Raw genomic sequence first — 20,994 nt, 5'->3', positions numbered from 1 at the left:
CCTAATTCCAGGTTTATATTACTTTATTCTTTTGGCGATTATCGGTCTTTCAACGGTAACCACATCGATGTTTGTGTTTCTGGAACGAGACGTACGTGTAAAGCACCAGGTTCCATGGTATCTTCAATGGTTATCGTTCGATGTTCAGCGAAGGAGAAGGTTCGTGTATTCCCGAATCATTCAAATCATTCAGTCTTCCTAAGCATTTATGAGCGGAACACTAAAATGTTATCAAGTAAATGGGTCATTTATTAAGATAAGAAGCACTGTAAGTAGCTAGTGTTTCTAAATATTCAGAATTTGGTCGTAGAATCCAAGAAAAATAATCAATGATTAAATTATGAACATGTATAAGACATATTTTCAATTTTTTAACCGAAATTTTCGAAAGTATAAAGTTCTGAAGTTGTTCAATTTGTGTTCGAAATATAATTGAGATTTGTCAAGCAGGATGATCCTAAGTTAGGATTTTCCTAGATTTTGAAGAAAGAAGCATGACTAAGTGATTATACAACAAATTTGCATAAATCACTAGTTCCATTCCCAAATGTGCGATTTTTGAGCAACGTTATGGAATGGTAATGGAAAGATAAAAAGATAAAAAGGCAAAGATAAAAAGCCGAAAAAGAGTGAAGATTCTCGTAATCAAATGCGTTTCTCACCATTATTTGTTTACTTTTTAATCTTGACACTTTTCAGAAGCAACAATCAATATCGCAGGCATGTACATGATCCACAAGCAGAGGCGGTTAGTGACTTTTCACTTTCGGCTTTGAGCCTAAGATTCTTCTGTAAAACACATAGAAACTACCGGAGATTTTCCCTTTACATCGAAAGAGTCTTCGCTGGTAGCCGAACAACAATGCCAAGACTAGCTCAAGTTTCAATGTTTGGACATAATTTTTTTCGATGGCGTGGAAAAAAAACTCTAGCGAACTTGCGATGTACCCGAAGAAAAAATGAAAACTTATGAAATGGAAGAAAATGTTCAGCTACAAGCGCAGAAATGTCTTAACTATTCTGTTCATAAACAAGATCCTGACTCCAGGATCATCTTCTCTCGAATGGCCACGTACGAACCGGTATACAGGACAAAGCTAAAGGGGTGGCCGTCTCATTACTGAGCTTGATTCCCCGACCAACACTTAATCAAAGTCACCGGCAAAATCCTACATCTCAACCTCTATCGCAGGTATAGTCGAGTCAAGTGATTTTCCAACGCAAATTCCCGCTCTTCCAGGAAGTTTTCTCAGTTTTCTCTATGTAGGTACTTGAGTAGTCGAGTCAAGTATCATTGTTGTTGTGCCCATTTGTAGTGTACTTGTGTGACCTTTTCCTTTTTGGTTCTACAAAATCTTTCGCGGGAGATTAAAAAAAGTTGGAAGATAGACTTGACTCGACTATAGTATCTGCATAAGCGGCCCAGGTTACTGGGAATGTGCTACATTTCTAAAGTCAGAATACTTCATTCTATCGAAAAATCTGTTTCCATGAAGCTTCACTAAAATTTCATTCGAAGAGGAATCTAAAATAGCTTCCATCGCATAATATATGTGTTAATAATAATTATTCTTCTAGGACCAGCTATCCATTCAGGAGGCCACTCCACCGCGTGAAAATCTTCGTCGACGTCTCAGCCTTACTCAATATGACAATATGGTACTGTATCAGTACTTTGAACAAGTCCTTGAAGATATAATCAATTGCACAGGTCGAATCGAAAAAGTTGTTACGGGAATGCGGTGAGTGCCTTGGAAATTCTAGAATATGATCAGAACATCAAAGACAGTTCTCCAGGCAAGATGTTGTCAATCTGAAACCGTTGGACGATTTGAACAGCAAATGGCAAACAGTAATTAGAAGACTGGAGATAATCTCATTGGTCTTCTACGTTTCCGTTCTATTTATTACTATGTACTTGTTCTTCTACCATGAATGGTAAGCACCTTGGCTCGATTCCTTTACCGTTTCTTAAAGTGTATTTCAACCAAACTATGATCAAAAACTACTCCCAGGTACTGTGCTGTTGGACACAATCCATGCGGTCAGATGAATTTGAAATGTCCATGGATGGCAGTCACACCGGATGATCCAATATGCGAACATAACTCATACAACTAGATAACAAATATCACCAGATCATAGATCACTAAACGATCGATAAGCTTATTCAGACACTTTTCTTTGCCAGATACCAGATACGGGTTGTGATCTCAACACACAAAACTTCTCCCTCAATTCCTATCGCTTCAGATTGCTCACCTATCAATAAATAAAGATTATTTACCTATTTTTGTCTTACATCTTCCCGAAAACATCCATACAAACCTATCAATCCAAACCCAGAAGAACACCAATAACAAACAGAGAATGGATTTTTCAACAGAGTAAGGAGGATCTTTCAAATTTCTCTATGTGCTGGTTAAACTATTAGTGCTCAGATGTATTGGTGAAAAAAAAACAACGTAAAGGTTTATATTATATATGTCAAACAACATTAAAAAACAACAGACATATACACCTCCACGTCTACTTCAGCTCAATAACCTGGATTCCGGGAGGCAATGACTGCTTGAGCTTTTCGGCCTTATCCTTATCCTAAAAGTTAGGAAAATAAATGAAAAACGACGAGAGATTAACATCGTACAAGACACATGTAAAGCGCATGATTTATACTAGATTGACTGGAATGATTTTGACTGATTAGTCAGGGAAGCATCAGAAGGATATTTACCATCCTTCCTACATAAAAAGTCAAATTAAAGACGTTTGTATAATCTAGAAACTTCGCAAACAATGAGCGAAACCAAAAGTTTTTTTTTTTTTAAATATTCCTCACTATATTTTATTCAGCACAAACATATTTCTCAAGCAATAGTACTGACACTGGTGACCTCACATATAGCATACCTCATGATTAGCTCCTGACATAAAAATACGAAGCATGGATGCGATAGTCGGAGCTGGTGGTCTGACCCCCTTCACTTCTGATAGGTTGCGGAAGGTATCTCCTTCACTTTTAAACGGTTGGCGAAATTACCCTATTCACTTTTTGGCGGTTGGCAAAAGGACCCCCTTCACTTGGGCTGTACCCCATGAGCTAAACCCCCCTCACCTGAGGAGGGTCCGGCTTCTCCCTATCGCACTTATGATACGAAGAACACCTTCGAAACGCGATGAACTCTTGAAAACTAAACCCGCTTAAATAAGGGTGGTAATACGTCTTTCCAGACTACTACACAAGAGTTATCTGATTTCACAATTTGAACTCCAAAATTGAAACATATCTCCCAGTAGCTAGCAGAGCAAAGCGAAAGACGAACATCTTTCCACCGGAATGACATGATTAGCCGAATACAAAATAGTGGCGGCGTTACTAGTGCAACCTTCGCAATTCTATGGAAAAAAAAATCCATGACTGTTCAACACCTACAGAAAAATCCATTACTTTTGAAAAGAATTATAAAGGCAGAACAAAACTCCATATTTGCACGTGAAATTTTGGTGTCTTTGCTATACGCCGCTCCAATCTTATAAATGCAATGCCCCAAAAATCCGTTCAGAGAACGTCACAAAAACGAAAATTGCGATGAAGTTCTGCCTTCAAATAACATCCAAAGGCTTTCAGTTCCTATTACAGTAAAGCGAGCCGTCCAAAATGTTTTTGTGTAGAAAAGAAAGCGGAAATAGTGAGAACACCTCGTCTTTTATCTACCATCAAATAAAGAAACACAAAAAATAATGAATCACAAACGCAGGACCTCAACGGTGCGGGTTGATTACGCGCACACGGATCTTAGTATACAAAAAGATAAGAAGTCGGGAAGCAGCTAAATTGTAATACATTTTTATGATATCAATCGATCAAATATTTCTGGTATCACATTCGTTTCCGCACCACTTCACACATTGAAGCTGGTGCGGAAACGTTGCAAACAACATTCACTTCATATCTTTCACCACGATTCTAGTCCCTTCCACTCTCTCATTAGTTCACACTAACTGTGCACATTTCTACAAAGATTATCCACTACGAAATAACTGTTTCAGTTATAAGAAAAAAGCAAATACCACTATCCAACAACATTGACTACGGCGATAACATTACAGCGATGGACTAGTTAAACTGCTTAGCTCCTAAAAGATAGTGTAAACCGATGTGATGCTTAAAAAAGTAAATGATTTAGGATACCTTTCGGTTCCTTTGAGTTTGCCACTAGCCAAAAGTTTCAATGAAGGGCTGAAGATGACAATCTCAGCAGCACAATTTCTATGCGCAAAATTGGAAAAGAAAAAAGAAAGTTCTGACGAAGGAATCCTTCTTATTCATATCTAGGATACTCTAGCACGAGATATGAACTCTGCTTTGTTTTATAAACCGCTCATACATTCTCTTCAACTCCTTACATAACTTGTTCCACAGTCGAGAGAACTAACAGAAAAGAATAAATAAAACCCAGATGCAAGAACAATGTTTATAAAACAAAATAAAGGAATTCAAAAAAAGGAAACGAAGGAAAGAAAGAACTTTAGAAATGAAAAAAAACTTACATTTACAACCAGGGTGAACAGGTATCTGCTGCAGCGAACCTTGAACTTCACATTGAAACTATTTTTTTTGATCTTCACAATCTTTGCGTCCTTTCGGCGCGCCAATACCAGAAAATCCTTGATTTCAGTTATTTGCTTGGGCATGGCGATAAATTACCTAAGGCGTTGTGGATAAGACATTAGTAAGAAAATGCTTCGCAGTGAACTAAGTTGAGACTTTGAATTGATGTCGAAGTTTATGGATAGAAAACAAACCGAAATACTAAATAAATAGACATGTTATCATAGAAAATAAAAACAAAAACAACTAGAAAATGCGAAAATAGCAAAATCAGCAATTCATGCGAGTCGACAAAATGCACAGAACAAACACAACGACAAGGCTTAGCGAAAACCTACTCTGAAACACTACTCGGAAACACCCTCAAATGTAGAATACACAGTTGCAACAACAGTAATAATTACAATCAAAACTACAAGCTTCCGAAAAGAAATTCTCTTAGGCCAAGTGAATTTGCAAAGAGTTCGTTCCGCTGGTGCTGGTACGGTAAAATCGTTGTAAGACGCCCGTTAAACCTTTAATAGCAGTTGCGATTGTTTCACAAATTGCCCGTCGTCCACCACGTTCAGTGCATCACTTCAGGCACAAATGTTGGTGGAAATTTATGAGAATATCTCGGTCTTTAGAGGTGTCTTATCTTTACAACACAGAAAGTTCTGGTTTTCCTGCACTAGGTCTTCCGCTTAAAGTGTTTCGGATTGTCACATCCCTTTCCTAATGTTCTTTCCAGCGTGGGCGTCCAAGCAAATCCTAGTTTTGTTGGGTCCGTTTGCTTAGACGATTTTTCTTTCCTTTTTGGATCCACGGTTTCGCCTCCTAACTATTTAGCGTCGCTAGCAAAGTAAAACAATCTGTTTTTACAATTCCATTACTGTGACATTCACGGTTATTAGTAACGATAAATTAGTTAGAACCATGTTTAGCACTCCTTAAGCTTAGACGCGGTAACTACTAGGAGGTTATGGATCACGGCTGCTACTGATGTCCATCTCACTTAACTAGAAGTTTTCAGGGGAGTATTTCGACAGTAGCTATCCTTTTTCTTTTAGAAAACAAGTATGGAGCGGCAGAAATCTTGGTTTCGCATGTTGTTTTGATTTTGACGAAAAAAGACACTTCCCATTGATTTCTTGGGTAAAGCATAGATGAGAACTCTCAAGCGCGCTCTTATTTAATTGTGCTCGACCTGCACTTAGAGCGCAAAATATGTCGATGGAGCGCGAAGACCATCCTTAAATGCATCACCCCACGAATTTGAGGTGGTGCAGATTTCAGGTGGAGTATTCGTATACGGGATGGTAGACTATGGAGAGGGAGATGATTCCTGTCTATTTCTTCCTAATTGCCGTAAAAAACGGCCCGGAAGATGCGGCGCCGCACAAGGCTGGCGCGCTCCAGTTGAACTGCTTGTAGAAAATAGTGCGCCAGAACGCCTGAAGCCATATCTTCCGATCCGTTTCTTACGGCAATTAGGAAGAAATAAACGGAATCACCCCCTTCTCCATAGTCTCCCATCCCGTATACGAATACTCCACCTGAAATCCGTACCACCTCAGGTTCGTGGAGTGATGCCTTTAACTGTCAAATGTCTTTCTCATTTGACCATTTGAAGAACATTTGAAAAAGCGATAATTCATCAAACGACGGGTCATCACTGGAAGCAAAGAGCTGACTCAATTGGCCCTTAGCCCTGTCTTAGCATTAGAGGATCTACGATATTTAGGTTGAAGGTACAGAGAGAGAAAAGAAAGACAGAGCTGGAACCACTTTTTTGACCTCACCAAACTCTCCAAACACGTCTACTGGAAGTGAATAGCTAAAATATATCAAGTGGCACTTTCAACAAAATCAAAAATGTCATGAGATATGACTTCTTCGCAGTCGGCACTTTACAATTAAGAACGGTCTTTGTGCCCTATGTGCAGGTCAAGGGCAGTTCAACAAGAGCGCGGTTGAGTGCCCCTTACTCCCAATCTACACTTCACCCCACTTTTTCGTGTAGGCGAACAGAACATTCAAGGAATAGTATAACATAAAATAAAAAAAACCTCGGACTGTCTACTTACAAGAGGGATTCCTTAAACTGTTTTTCTTTTTGATATCCTGATAGACTATCTAGAGTCTAGAAAAATCTTCTGTCCATGATCAAGAACAAGTTAGCTATTTTAACGAAAAAGTTCCCCACCGCCGACCCAAAGATATTATAGTCAATTTTAGAAGTTGGGCGCATGTCGCATTATCGACTTTTAGAAGCAAAATAGATATTTCAGTAGCCAGTTGTGTATAGTACCGCTTGCTATACAGTAAAAAATAGTGTATATCTTCTTATTTTAATTGTTACCTCTTATACTACAGGATTCTCTTCGTTTCCTTTGTTTCTGTCGAAGTTATCGTGCTCTACCCCTCAAAAAGATTGCTTTATTGATTTCATGGTTTACGATTTGAGGCGGCTCTGACATATTGTAATGCGTTCTTTTTGCGCTTTTATGCCGAATCCAGGGGCGGTGTAGCGCAATCGGTAAGAGGTTTGAATCAGCCCTAGTGCAAACCAAGCCTTTCATCCCTCCGGGGACGATAAAGTGGTAACAGACTTGCCTGGGAGAATAAAAACAACTAACTTGGCACATCGGCTAGCCTCCGCAAGTCATTGTAAGGCTGAATGTGCGTTTATAAACCTCAAACGAAGTTTGAGTTGAAGTCGAACGCGTAGGCGCATTCCCATAAGAATTGATCAACAATGCACTTTATCCTTCATCGCTATGCCGCATCCAAGCTTTAGAGGACGAATAAATCCGAGTTCTTTAGCTATGTAATATCTAGGTCGGGAAATTAACATAATAAAAAAGCAGACCTCCGAGCTGGGCCGGAGGAAACAAGCGGTTTGGTGAGCCTATAAGAGCATTGTGGATGTTGTGAAGATCACAGACATTCGTGCGCTCATCACCACCGCCCTGCTTTGACTTATTCTTCGGAAATCTGTGCTTTTCGGAAGCAGGAGGGGAATGTGGTCAGCATCATAGAATGCTCACATGGACAATGGACACGACACGTGATGCGTTTCAACTACAACCGCTCGACCGGAACTATGAACTGCCGACTGGGCACATCGCGACATCTAACGTAGTGCAGGAAAACTGCCAACTTGCTTCCATTTGACCCGATCGCACGCAAGGAAGCCACTGGGCAACCTTTGCGCGCGATCGGGACAAATGGAAGCAATACTGGTGCCCAGTCGAGCAGATCAACCAACAACGGTAGCGCATGTGTGTGGTACAGGTGTTTTTTTTTTCATTGGTTTATATTGTTGAAGGAAAGTGTGCTCGAATTCGAAAATTTCTCACTCATGGTATTGAGCGAAGCACTTTGCCGGATCTATCTGACAGATAACTCGAGATCTTGTAGTGGTAAAGTGGACAAAGTGTCTGGCGTTAATCAATCCGCTGGGATGTGCCACCACGTTCACTTCAATTCAGAATCGTTTGAGGTTCACGAACGTGTAACTGGCTTATACAATGACTGGTGGCCAGCCGGTGTGTCGAGTCGGTGTTTTTATCCTCCCAGACAAGTTTGGTACTAATTTATGACCCCTGATGAAAGACTTGGTGTGCAGTAGGGAGGATTCGAACTTTCGACAGAACGTGCAGACAGCAGAACCTCTGACTGCGCCACACCTGCCCTCTTGTAGTGATACATACAAAGAAATCAACGTTTGGTCGTGTTAAAATGACCAGATATAGTCGTTTTGAAGAAAGGGTTAAACACTAGCAGTCACCTAGAAAGAACCAGTTCACAATATCTACAGAGCAAGTCTTATTCTTTTTTTTACATCTAAAGTGTGCAACTGTATCTGTCAGAACTGTTTTCGATGTTCAACTCAAGATACTTCAGTATTCAACGTATTGTACCTTTGGTAATGTCTGTTTTCACTTAGTCCTTTAGATGACTAATAGAGTTAGGAATAATTCGCTTCAACATCTAACAATGTGCGTTGTCGCCTCAATTCTACTTTCAATGTTTACAAACTTCCTTTGAAAATTCGCAGCTGATTCTAGAATAGACAGATTCGCGAAGAAAGACAAATAGAGAACATTTATAGCTAATATGTACAATGGATCAAAGCGGAAGCTTTGGAATCGGACCATACATCGTCCGTTCATCGGTCAGCATCGACTAGCACACACATATGTATCAACAACAAACAACAGAAAAGAAATAGGCGAATTTACCCGCCGTGAAAAATTCAGTAAGTATGGATGTGAAGCAATATATCAAGGCAACTATTGAGCTGAGATTGAGAATGCTTAGCTCCTCATATGAAATCGTATTAGATGCGTATTCAACATCGATAACATAAAAGATAAAGCTAACAACATTTCAAAAATGATAGCCAGCTATTATGTGCAAAAGGCGAATTTTACCTATAATAAATCCGTAATTATCTCAAACAATATACGAGTTGGACTGAAGTAAGAAGAAGCGGAAAGTTTTCTGGGGCGGAGAATGTTGAAGGTGCATTGCTTCCGTGACTATGGTTTATTGATGCTGGATCTAGTGGTGGCAGTTCTTCGCGAACTCGTCGAAAGCGGGCTTCTTGACTGTCTGGAGAAAAGTGATCGGTTATTACAACAGATAGAAAAAGAGAATTTTGAGCCACCTGTGAGTAGAAAAGGATGAACTCGCTACTGAATGGATGTCAGATGCATCGTCTGTAAAGTCCGGAATTGGTGATTGGCGCCCGTCTTCTAACGAGTACTGTTCCAAATATCTGGAAAGTACATATTGCTTTAAGGAAGATTCCTAACTCCGAAAGGGTAATCGTTCACGCTAAATACATTTCTAATCAAGTCACATGGGCTGAATCATAGCAAAAATAGCAGCAATCGCAAAGAAAGTACGCATAATCAAAATAGAATATCAACGCTTCAAATGCCACAGACATCTCTACTTATGATATCGTAACATAAGTAGCAACAAATCCCGTACCGCTGAACAGCGTCAAATGCGTCCGAGAGGCGATCCAGTTGCTCGTTCAAGGTTTCTCCTTTGCGAGGAGGTTCTGCAGCGGCAGCTAGAAGATCCTCAACCGAAACGGATAAACATCCTTTGTTCTGGGACCTGCGCGCAAAATAACGATAAGTAGTGAGTTTCGAAAGTGCAAGATACGAACCACAAGTACATGACATGTCACTAATGTTGTCTCTCTCTTTAAAGCCAGTTTTTAAAGCCTTAGCGTGGCCCACGCATCGGCCAATTCAGTGCGAAAATCCAACATTTTGCGCAAAAATGTTATGTTGTGCTTCCTTAAAAGTTTCAACTACTCACCGGATCAACTCTATGCTTTTCTTGCACTTCTGCGATAACATGTCTACGGCTCGAGCCAGTCCGCCGAGCTGCTAAAATGAAGGAAAAAACTTTTCCGCGCATGAAATGCAAAAATAATCTAAGCAGCAAAATAAGGTGAAAATATCCAGTAAAAACGCCACCTTGCCGCTGGCTCGGCTGCTTTGTTGAGACAAACGAGTAATGTCCTGCACCACTCCGCGGGAATATTCAGCCAGCACTCGTTGACTGGCATGTTCAGCTTCTTCAACGGCTAGTGATTCTTGGGAACGATTTCGCAGCATTTCGCCAAAATCACCCTGCAACAATTAATTCTTTCTGTTTGAGCTGCAGTTCCGGTGATGTTGATACGCAGCAATATCTTGGGACCTAATAGACACCACTTAGTTCGGATGAAATACGAATTGTAGGCGGGGCACAATGGGTGCGCATTGCAACAGAAGCCATCGCAAGAAACAGCGTTTCGGAGTTGTCCGTTTACACTGATACAGGCAGAGATGGAAGGAATCGAAGGTCCCAACGCACTACTTCGACATTCGTAGTCATTTTGACCGTTCTTTCAAAAATACGGAGGTATCCTATGCACATGCAATGCAAGAAAGCACCCTACAGCATCATTAAAAACTGTTCCGTTTTAAACCACTTAAAACTTACTCTCAATGGCTTGGGCATGACGGGTCCCACATGGAAAGACACGGATCGATTCGATACAAATTGTTCTCCTCTGAAAGTGAAGCGATTGTATTAATCTCTCATGTTTCCCAGTGAAGAAATCTTCCAAATTCACCAATACGAGCACGACATGCGACTGGAGACAACACATCACATCATCACACCTATTCACTTACCTTTCTACCTCACTGGTAGTGGATATTAGTGAGAGGTTAGTTTGGCTAAATACAAGTCTGTTTAGTCTTAAGCGTTAAATGGAGCAAAACAAATACTGTTAGCGAAAATCAAACATCAAATCGCATTTGTGGACCTTTTAGCAGTGCACTACATGGTACATACATACACACACACATGATATATGGTGATATTATACGGACACGTAGTTTGACCAAGACGGTGAAAATTGAGGTATATTCAGAACTAGCGCAGTTACACGACACTACAGGAGCGTTTACAATTTGATTTCCTGTGAAATGGATTTGGCTGACTGACGATCCTGTTCGACTTTAGCCTACAGAAGAATGCATTACTTCTGAATATCGCCGTTCATCCTTTACTTTCTTTATCAGTACTTATCTCTTGCATAGGATGTAACAATTCAGACTTCTTGGTGATTTTTTGTGAAAGACAAGATCTCGATGATCAACATTATAGTTTTGGAAACAGTAGTCTCAGATAGCATTACTTTGTCCATACCTTCATCCCGAAGATGAGAACACTATAGGGAAATCAGAATGAGAAGAATGGAAAGAAAAGAAGCTGGTAAGCAGTATCAGCCCAGAGTTTAGTTTTCTAACAACAAAGGAATGGCGAATAGGGATTAATACTTAAGCTTTTCGCGGAATTACATATCAAGCACGTTTCAAACAAATAGTTACCTGGCTTTAAGTTCCTTGGCCTTTCTAGCCTCAGCAGCGGCTTTCATGGGGTTGTAGTCCTTCCTGCGCAACCAAGCGTTCATTTCTTGCTCTTTTTGCTTTTCGGGGTTTCCAAACTGAAAGCTCGATAAAGATATTATCACATGCTTGATTCAGGGCAAACATTCATCTGCCAATAACATGTGTTTATGCGAAATTCAAAGGGATTTAGTGGTTTGTTGAGTGAAATCAGAACGTGAACATTTTGAACAAAAAATCATGGGATGAAAAGAATCACAATAGCAGCTATTCAGTAAAGACTTCTGTCAAAATTAAGAAACCTAAAGATATCTTTACGTCTTTAACAGAAGTATAGCAAATCTTACACTTGATCTCATCGGTGCAACCCCAGCTCTAAATGGGGGCCTCTTAGGGCACTGTTGTGGACTCGAGGGGGCAACTCCTTGATTCCCTCGCATTGAATAACGACCTCCATCGCCTCTTCTGAAAAGAAAAATCAACTAGACAAGACCACACCACACACTACAGAAGATAACAGGCCAAGCAGCAGGCGCCACTGACGAATGACCATCGATAATGACTGGGGTATTATTCTATTTACGAGATCAAAACATTCCATCACATGCCTCAGACAAGAGAAAAGTCATGAACTCGAACGCCATGCGTCAATCATTGCTAATTCTTCTGTTCAATATATACCGCAAATTAATGCGAAAAGGAACAAAAAGCAAGCAGGAAAATGAAAAAAAATATATGGAAAAAATTGATGACTTTTAGTCTTTATTGGGACGGCAACTAGTTAGCAAGCAAGCAGAAAGCAGTATAGAAATCAGGCTGGTATGGATCACAACCGATGTGTGATTAAGCTTGCGTGCCATTGCCGTCCTTCTACCGACTAACACAGCGTGCAAAACACTTATAAACACACAAACTTATCCCACGTACGTTTCGCTTTGACACCGCCATTTCCTGTGAGAAAATACGATGAAATCAGACAGAATGAGACCTTGCAATACTTAAGTATTGACAATGCGTAATGTGGGTTTCTCATTGAATTCGGTTACACCAACCTTTTTGGTGGACAATTTGTGTAGCACTTTAATTTCTCTTTTTTTTTAATTTTACTAGTAAGAATATTAATTTCTTCGCTGATCAACTTATAAAAATTTTATTCATAAAGGTAGAGAGGATCGAAAGGATACAAAAAAAGGTGGATGAACCACTCAAAACTGGCGCCTTCGCACGTTGATAAACAGACAAAGGAGCATGGCTGATTTATTTATCTGAATTCAATGCAGATATAAGTCGGAATCACTTGATCAGCATCGCTCTGCTCTTTCGCCAATCCAGTGATCATATGACGACATCAATTTTGGATCCGTTAGCATAGCTAAATCCAGCTTAATGATCATTTTCCCGAAAGATTTCAGAAGTCCAGGTACACACAAGCGGAATAAGGAAGAGAATTCGAGAAATAACGCGACTCTTTATTTCTTCAGCAAGCTCCATGGTCTGAACATTCCTGTTTAAATTTGCCTTGAAGATTGAAATCTTCTCTTTCACAATGTTCCCCAGCATTAAGGAACTCCCCTGTCTTACCAGAACCGTTCAACTAGCGTCTTAACAGTTCAGGAGCCAAGCCCGTAGAAGTATCTAACCAATCCTAAGGAGAGAATACCATGGAACTACAGAGAGAAAATCCCATGGAACAATAGATGCGATAGTCGTAGCCGGCGCTCCGACTCCTTCACTTTTGGGCGGAGGGAAAAGGGATTCTCAACACATGAGCTGCACCTAGAGGCTAGGCACCCTAAACCTGTAGAGGGGCCGGGTTCTCCCTATCGCACCTATGCATGGAACAAATCCCGTGAAAAACTAGATCATATTTACGTAGGAAATAACATTCATGTTAAAAAAAAAATGAAAATAGCTTATATTTTTCAAATCTCTGCAGAACTTTGCTTGGTTCGCAAGATTTTGAAAGACAAGCCTTTACGAGGTTATAAAACACTGATATTGAAAGTGCAGTGGTAGTAGAAAAAACGTTTTAGCAAAAACTTGAGAGTTGTGGTTCCCGCTAAATTGGAACTCTTAATCAAAGTAATCTTGCCAAATTAAGTGGACACGTTGCAAAAGAAATGGATGCAACACACATACATACGTTACATTTGAAATGATAAAAAAGTGCCTACAAGCGTAGAAAGTTGATGTATTGCTCGAGGCTACATTTGACTTAATAAGAGATAGCCATGAACCTCCTGATTACCTTGGTAATGCATAGATTTTTAGAAGTATAGATAAGCTTTCCCCAGGTGAAGACGAACCATAAGATATTTCCTGTACCTGAATGGCCCTGAAGCAGAAGAATTCGTTGGACCGCCACGAGAAGCAGCCAGACAATTCCTATTTGAAGCCTGAGCTCCCAAGGAAGCTCTGCCAGTAATTGGACGTTGTGACTGCGGCGGCGTTGCTGGCCCTGGACGAGAACTGTCGTACAGCCCAGCAGGCCTTGTAATTGTTGTCTGCGCTAGAAATCAACGGAAAATTTACATTTATCAAAATAGCAATGCTCATCAGCTCACAGTTAACCGATAAGAACCGCATACCTGGAGTAGTAGTCGGTCGAATTCCAGCCATTGTGCGTAACTTGGTTAACTCTTTTGTTAGATCACTCTTCCCGGCAGAATTTGTTTCTGATTGTTGGGTTTGTGTTGGCTGTGCAGTAGCTGATGGTTTAGGTGGAGAAGGAGCTTGACGAGCTGTCGACTGCTCTTCGCTTTCGGACCTTAGATTCCAAATTGGATAAGCGCTTTGGACAAGAGAAGAGAATGGTATGAGAGAATACGAGCGTATGAGAGTTAGAATAAAAAGAAGCTAAAACAAATCCTTTTTTTAAATGATAGAACACGAAAATCTGAAAAATTGGGAACTCACTCGCTCTCACTGTCACTACTGCTCGTGTCACTGGAGTCAGAATCTTCCACGATTTTCGCAGCCATCACCTGACTTGCTGGACCATTGCCAACGCGTTTACTCATATCTGTATTTAGAACGTTGAAAGTGTTGCTTGACTGCATTATACTGCATTTGTAGCAGTAAATAGTAAAGTAATAAGGTGATTAGATTGAAATGATGCTACTAACCAACAACGTAAGTCCCAGTTTCGCTGGCCACGTCACACTCTTTACGCTCCTCAACTTCAGTTCCTTCAGCAGCACCTGCCTCCTCTTCATTTTGACCTCAAAACAAAATTTTGGGGAAAGATCTCTGAAACAACTAACGAGATCAGACTCACCCTCTCCATGTAACAATTTATTCAGCAAGTATCGTTTATTAGTAGGATGGGATGGTGGTAGTTCCGAAGCTGCACCACGTTGAGCATTTACCGGGGTAGGTCCACCAGCTGAACGGCGATTTAAAATACGTCGCGCCTGAAATTTGTTTTGCATTAGTCCACTTTCCTCTTTCTTTCACTTCAAAACTGTTTCAAAGGGCCACGAAACAGTACCTGTGCGGACTTTCTAGCGGCATCTTGAAGTGAAACCTCTTCCGTACCCGAATCAAAGTTGACGGTAAATGCAGTGGCTGGAGCCCGTTGTGGTGCTGAGAAACCATAATTACCATATAGAAACCTCTCATTCTACACAATGCTTGAAATATAATGAAAGATATTAATGCTTCGTTACCATGGAATGTAACGTTATTTCTCATAATCTTTTATTTGAATTTTCTAATAGTGAAATTGAGGAATTATTAAGTCTTTTCAAGAAATCTACTAGCATTCGCACTATAGAGCAGTTTCATATTGTATGATCCCGAGAATACCACACAGAAATCCCAAATACTTCTAGTGATTTCCTTTTCTTTTAACTAGAAAAGAAGTTGCAAATGAATGAATTCGATCAAATATCTCCCTGCATCAAATCAGAACCATAAAAAGCGACGGTTGCCCCATTTGTAGAAGGTTACACAAAAAGCGAACTTATTTCCTGTTGAGTCTCATTAAGAAATCAGAGGAATGCTGGTGTGATTAGGCCGAAACACTGCGCCCTTGATTTACGACCCGTCTCTGAGCCATATAAATCACTGCAATCATGTCTTTGGTGTAGAAAAATCGTCTATTGCATAATTTTCGAACAAGCGATTTGATTGGATTCTACTGCATTTTTCATGTTAACGCAATACATTTTGATGTAGAAACAAAACTAGTGAGCAGGTCCTCGCAAGAAAAGGCACTGGAAGTTATGTTCTATTTCCAGTGTTTTGAACACAAGGTTCCTATTCATTTCATTCGTCACCGAGCTATAACTTATAGTCAGATCAAAACGACAAGAAGCACGGTGCAGTTGCGTAAACGGTTGCGCTCGCAACCACGGTGGAGATAGCGGTTTCAATCGAGATGGGACCATCTCGAACTGCAGCAATGAACGATGATACCGGGTGTTCTCACTCAATCCTGACCGCCGCGCTCAAGCGCACCGCTTCGTGCGCAACCGCTTGCGCAACTGCACCGTACTTCATATCGTTTTGACTCTACTGTACAATTGGGATACGAATTCAAGTAATCAGTGTTTCTCAAAGCTTTAGTATATTAGACGACAAGACTTGATAGGAACAATAACTCCATTTTTATGGTTGTCTATAAATGTACTTTATGAACAATCCACTGTGTACTTATAAGATGTCCCAAGCTCATTTCTCCCATATTCCTAAGCTTCGAGGGTGACTTCGTGATGTGATATGTGGCATTCAGGTCGGCAACATTGAAGACAGTAGCGATGGTGTCAAATTGCAACACGTCCGCATTCTTTTACTCAAGCGACAGCTGGGAACCACATGCTTTGCTTTTTGCTCATTTAACATTGACTACAGTGCAAATTCTCGAAAGCGATGAATGCAGCATCGCGCGAAGCCAAAAAAAAAACCGACAACTGTTGTAGTAGAATTGAAACATGTGACATATTGTTCGAATATTTCTGGTTTTCCTTACTCGTAAGTTTCAAAAGCAGAAAATTATTGCATCTAGCTTGTTATTATATATTCCATAACAATACGTACAGAAAACAATACAACATCATTTTTGTGAATTCGAATGAACGCAATGGGAAAAAACGATCCGATTGACAGTGACGGACTTTTACCAACGAACATAGCAACATTCACACACTTGCAAACACATAATGTTACCTCGTCTTTCTGCTACTTTTGTCTCATCCGGCAATTTGCTGAGATCAATATCCATTCGAACCGATCGTGATGTGGTCGCTGAACACACGGGAATACACATCACAAAAGCGACAATGACAGTATATAAGGGTGAGAAACACATCCCTATGCGCTAGTCAAATCCCTGTGCAAGGGCACCTAAGACGTACAGTAGATCAAAATTCACAGCAGAACATTGATGGTCAGAGGAATTAAGTTTCATTTTTCTGCATAGAGATAACTCTGATTATTTAGTTTTATCTAGGCGTCGTTCATTAAACAAAAAAGCGTATAATGGTGCAGAAAGAAGTGCACAAGAAATATAACTTTCGACAAATTCCTCTATAACACGGTTTTTAGCATCTATGCAAAAAAATCACTGCGATCGCATCAATTCAAATCGGTCACCAAGCGATATCAGTCCACAAAATGGCCTTAATACATCACCAACGGAAATCCCACACAGAAACAAACATGTACTAAATATAGTCGGGTCAAAACGAGATGAAGCACGGGCAGTTGCGCAAGCGGCTGCGCTCGAAGCGAAGCGGTGGAGCGTAGCGGTTGGGATCGTGTAAGGATCCTCGCTACCGCCACTTACCTCTGCAGTTCGCCACGGTCCCACCTCGATTCCAACCGCTGTCTCCACCACACCGCTTCCGAGCGCGGCCGCATACGCAACGGTCCATGTTTCATGTCATTTTGACCCAACTATAGACGGAATAATTGTAGCAACTAACGTCTGGGCTTCGGCGTTTCATCTTCTCCGACTTTGCTGAAGTCGATGTCCATTCTGACCGCTTTTGCTGGCATAGGACGACCTCTAGATTCTGACTCAGACATGGTGGAGCCAGGTGGTGACATCCGCTGCGGTAGACGAGGACTGCAAACCCGTGAATTTATAACACATTCTGAGGCACTAGAAAACAAAACAAAAAACCTCTCGACGTCTGTAAGTGAATCCCCTTGATCATCTCGTTGCCGTCCCCACCATGGAGGAGGTCCTCCATAGAGTGGAGTTCGTTCCGGGGCTCCATTTCGATTGAATCCTTCATTTTCGCTATTTCCAGTGCGGAAATACACTTCTGATCTGACACCGTCACCGCTGCCATTGCGGGAAAAACTCCCGCTGGAGCGGTTGAATTCGCCACTTCCTTGGCGGTGGAAATCTCCGGAGGAACGGTTGAACTCGGCGCTGGATCGCGTGACGTCACGCCTAGTAATTTTCCGAAATATTCGAAGTAAAGCAAAGTGAAAAGCGGGTACAAATACACAAGCTGCTGAAATTCTTACCGAAAACCATCTCGACCACTTTCTGGATCTTCAGGTTGGCTGTTAGGGCTGCTGCGTTGAGGATTTTGTTGATGGCTAAAATAATCTCGAAATAATAGGATGAATACTGTAAACCTCCGCTTGCACGATGAATGGTTCAGCATTGGGGATGACTGTAAGCTAGCGAGAAAAAACCCATATAAGTTCACATGAAACCAAGAAAAAAGAACAGAAATGGACCTGGTTGGGAGAAGAAATTAAGGAGAATGAATCTCAGATAAGGAAAACTAGAAACTAAAAAAAGAGAAAAGCCAGAATCCTTATAGGGCAATGAAGAAGAAAGGAGGAACAAAAAATCACTATTTTTGTCGAGAAAAAATTAAGATCGCACCTTAATCGTCACAATACCTTGGAAAAATTTTTGCAAAAATTATGGTTAAGTTCTCTTTTTGAAAGATCATTGCTCCCATCGTTTTAGGGAAAAGATTCATTCACTGCAAAATTTCCGCGAGAACGGTAAACTATGCCGAAGCTTTGCCGTGTTTCAATTGGGACCAACATGTATTTGAATTTAAAAGTGATGGGCACATGAAATAAGAATTACAAAAGTGTAAAAGAAAGAGGGCACAACTTTCATTAGAGTGAATGCCAGCCATTTTAATACATTAACGGGAACTTTGACTGGATCTTTTAGAAACCAAAACAATAGTGCAATAAAAGAGGAACGCATTCGTTTCTGACATAAAAAAGATGAACAGTATAAAAATTCATGCTTCGACAACTGAACTGATCACTTGCAACGAAAAAAATGCGATTGTGCGAAAAATCAAGTAAAACTAGGGATTTCGAACAACGAAAACATATTTTACCAGCAATCACAGCCTTGTTCGAAGAAGTGAATATATCTGAAAGTTCTCCTTTTCTTTTGCACGAACAAAAAAATAAACTTTCAATGTTTTCAAGTGCGCGGCTCCTGACATTTGGAATTGAGTCTTCAGAAAACTGTCCATTCTGACGGAAGAGCGTGGAAATAGTGTGCGTGAGGTTATGGCTAATGAAATCGGGTAGAAACTTCAGTGACGAGAGCTATTCCAATGATTTTGAGGATGAGAATACACAACTTGACTTTCAGCAGAAACCTGTACCCTAGAAGAGATCGGCAGGATATCTTATGATCTACATTAAAATCCTGCCTTCTTCAGTAAAAACGCCCCGGAACTGACCATATCCATATTTTTAGAAGTAAAATCTTTTAAATGGTCCTAAAAACTCAATCCATCGTCAAGGATAAAAAAACAGAACTCAGCATTAACTGTGCCAAAATGATCCCATGAAAAAAGTGAATTCAAGAAACGAATGAAAGTACCGGTACTGCTGCGTAAAACTGGCGGCTGATGTGGGAACGTATCCTGTGGGAAAAAATCCTGATTGAGTAGCCATGGACAACGATGGCGAAGACGGTGGAGGATCTTCTGAAGATAATTTGGAAGAAAATAAAGCTGTTGAAAAATAATACTTACTGCATAATTTAGTTTTTTTTTTCTCACTTTTAGTCTACTGTGGTTGGGTTTGTGAAAGTACTATTCTATTCACATATGTTATATGTTTTATGCATAAATACTGTTTTTGTTACAACCCATGCGTAAAAACGATATGGGAACACCTTTTTTCTACTAGAACAAGCTCGTAAACAGCAGTACGCAAATCGAATAAGCACAAAAAATTTTGAGGAAGATTTAGTACACCGAAATGAACCTCACCAAGTCTTCTGTCATCGTCCCTTCTACTAATGTCTTCAGTGGAGGTCGTGCTCTGTGCATATCCCGGACGGAATGCATACGGTCGTTGCTGATATGCAATGGGAACAGAATACTGGGCTTGCTGTGGTGTCGAAGGCATTACATAACCTGAAAAGAATATCCCTTATACATAGATGTCCAGATAAGGACTACAGGAAAAGACTAAACGAGAAACCTCTCACAACAGTAAAAAAAAGTCTAACAGTGTTTCTGCGACAATAAAAGATAAATTACCTTGAGGTGGAACCTGCCCGTACGGGTAATATACAGGTGTTGGTGTGGGTTGAAAGTACATTGGTTGCACAGCTGGTGGAAAAAATGTTGCCTGAGGGACGATGTAGTGTTGTCCAGTAGCGGGATCCACAAGAACTTGTCCTTGGATGGGAATACCTGGGAAGGAAGGATGGAAACTTCTATTGTGAAGAACTGTAACAAATAGTTTAATCGAAAAATGGAGACATTAAGAAAGAAACAACTGACTTCCTTGAGGTACGATATGTGGCTGTGCGTGATGAAAGTTGACATCTTCCCTTTTCCCGGACCCAATAGTTGATCCACGAGGGCTATCTTGGAGTTCAGAACCCTAAATTGCTCACGATAATCACTGAGTAAAGAAACACTGGCAAACAGCGACATGATCAGTTAATACTTCATGTTTAACACAACCTACATCATCAAGAAGTAATTTTTTCTTACGAGAAGCCGAGTAAATGGTCAGAAGAGAAAATACTAATATACCACATATAGCCAAACAAGAAGGTTGATCCAACGTCGTAACGTCAATGTCTTCGTTAATCAAAAAAGTGATAAGTGAAAATCTGTTTGTGCTGCTGACCTGCTGCATCGTGTCAACTCCATGATCTCGGCGAGACCCTGCCAAAGAGTCGTTCGAACTCATCATTTCCCTTTCTGGCAGCGCCGATACTAGAAATTGGAAAAAAAATCGCTCGAAACACAACCAGTAAAGGAGGAAAATGACATCTCAGAACGAAAAAAAAATGAAAAAAATATTACTCCCAAGAACGAATAAGAAAACCATGACCAAAGGCACAGATCTGTGACTTAGAGGAACAGATCTGTGCCCTTGGTATGGTAACAGAGTATCGATAATGAGTGAGGGGGCACAGATCTGTGACTTAGAGGAACAGATCTGTGCCCTTGGTATGGTAACAGAGTATCGATAATGGTGCGGTTAAGTGCAGAGAAACCGCGATTA

At 40.5% G+C, this 20,994-nt stretch overlaps 3 protein-coding genes across 10 annotated transcripts in view; 1 reads left to right on the top strand and 2 right to left on the bottom strand.

The window, feature by feature from the left end:
- The window catches only part of RB195_013682 (uncharacterized protein), a gene marked incomplete at both ends in the record, with an annotated part of 31,954 nt that extends 29,833 nt beyond the window's left edge, over window positions 1–2,121 (top strand). For 3 of the 5 annotated variants that reach the window (XM_064203619.1, XM_064203621.1, XM_064203618.1), the window contains 6 exons: window positions 12–159; window positions 700–748; window positions 1,049–1,192; window positions 1,579–1,742; window positions 1,798–1,938; window positions 2,016–2,121. In XM_064203619.1, the coding sequence (XP_064059499.1) occupies window positions 12–159; window positions 700–748; window positions 1,049–1,192; window positions 1,579–1,742; window positions 1,798–1,938; window positions 2,016–2,121 (752 nt within the window). The remainder of the gene's footprint in view (window positions 1–11; window positions 160–699; window positions 749–1,048; window positions 1,193–1,578; window positions 1,743–1,797; window positions 1,939–2,015) is intronic. The other 2 variants (XM_064203620.1, XM_064203622.1) reach the window with 2 other exon arrangements.
- A 408-nt stretch (window positions 2,122–2,529) lies between these two features.
- Window positions 2,530–4,695, bottom strand: RB195_013681 (uncharacterized protein; the record flags this gene model as incomplete). The annotated part of the gene is made up of 2 exons (XM_013453896.2): window positions 2,530–2,598; window positions 4,552–4,695. 2 exons carry the CDS (start codon window positions 4,693–4,695, stop codon window positions 2,530–2,532), a joined length of 213 nt encoding a protein of 70 aa, XP_013309350.1.
- Window positions 4,696–9,138: 4,443 nt separating this feature from the next.
- RB195_013680 (uncharacterized protein) overlaps window positions 9,139–20,994 on the bottom strand; it is a gene marked incomplete at both ends in the record, with an annotated part of 31,089 nt that continues 19,233 nt past the window's right edge. The window contains 25 exons of one of the 4 annotated variants that reach the window (XM_064203614.1): window positions 9,139–9,211; window positions 9,267–9,377; window positions 9,596–9,727; window positions 9,935–10,005; window positions 10,096–10,251; window positions 10,607–10,676; window positions 11,503–11,618; window positions 11,868–11,985; window positions 12,448–12,471; window positions 13,846–14,029; window positions 14,109–14,287; window positions 14,437–14,542; window positions 14,646–14,741; window positions 14,798–14,933; window positions 15,011–15,105; window positions 16,690–16,767; window positions 17,448–17,590; window positions 17,648–17,923; window positions 18,001–18,075; window positions 18,849–18,884; window positions 19,346–19,451; window positions 19,740–19,886; window positions 20,013–20,168; window positions 20,259–20,361; window positions 20,614–20,702. In XM_064203614.1, coding sequence (XP_064059495.1) covers window positions 9,139–9,211; window positions 9,267–9,377; window positions 9,596–9,727; window positions 9,935–10,005; window positions 10,096–10,251; window positions 10,607–10,676; window positions 11,503–11,618; window positions 11,868–11,985; window positions 12,448–12,471; window positions 13,846–14,029; window positions 14,109–14,287; window positions 14,437–14,542; window positions 14,646–14,741; window positions 14,798–14,933; window positions 15,011–15,105; window positions 16,690–16,767; window positions 17,448–17,590; window positions 17,648–17,923; window positions 18,001–18,075; window positions 18,849–18,884; window positions 19,346–19,451; window positions 19,740–19,886; window positions 20,013–20,168; window positions 20,259–20,361; window positions 20,614–20,702 — 2,876 coding nt within the window. The remainder of the gene's footprint in view (window positions 9,212–9,266; window positions 9,378–9,595; window positions 9,728–9,934; window positions 10,006–10,095; window positions 10,252–10,606; window positions 10,677–11,502; window positions 11,619–11,867; window positions 11,986–12,447; window positions 12,472–13,845; window positions 14,030–14,108; window positions 14,288–14,436; window positions 14,543–14,645; window positions 14,742–14,797; window positions 14,934–15,010; window positions 15,106–16,689; window positions 16,768–17,447; window positions 17,591–17,647; window positions 17,924–18,000; window positions 18,076–18,848; window positions 18,885–19,345; window positions 19,452–19,739; window positions 19,887–20,012; window positions 20,169–20,258; window positions 20,362–20,613; window positions 20,703–20,994) is intronic. The other 3 variants (XM_064203615.1, XM_064203616.1, XM_064203617.1) reach the window with 3 other exon arrangements.

This window comes from Necator americanus, chromosome V, assembly GCF_031761385.1.
Source record: "Necator americanus strain Aroian chromosome V, whole genome shotgun sequence".
Lineage (NCBI taxonomy): Eukaryota > Metazoa > Nematoda > Chromadorea > Rhabditida > Ancylostomatidae > Necator > Necator americanus.
Note: the sequence above shows the minus strand (reverse complement) of the source record. Positions and strands in the feature narration are given on the sequence as shown.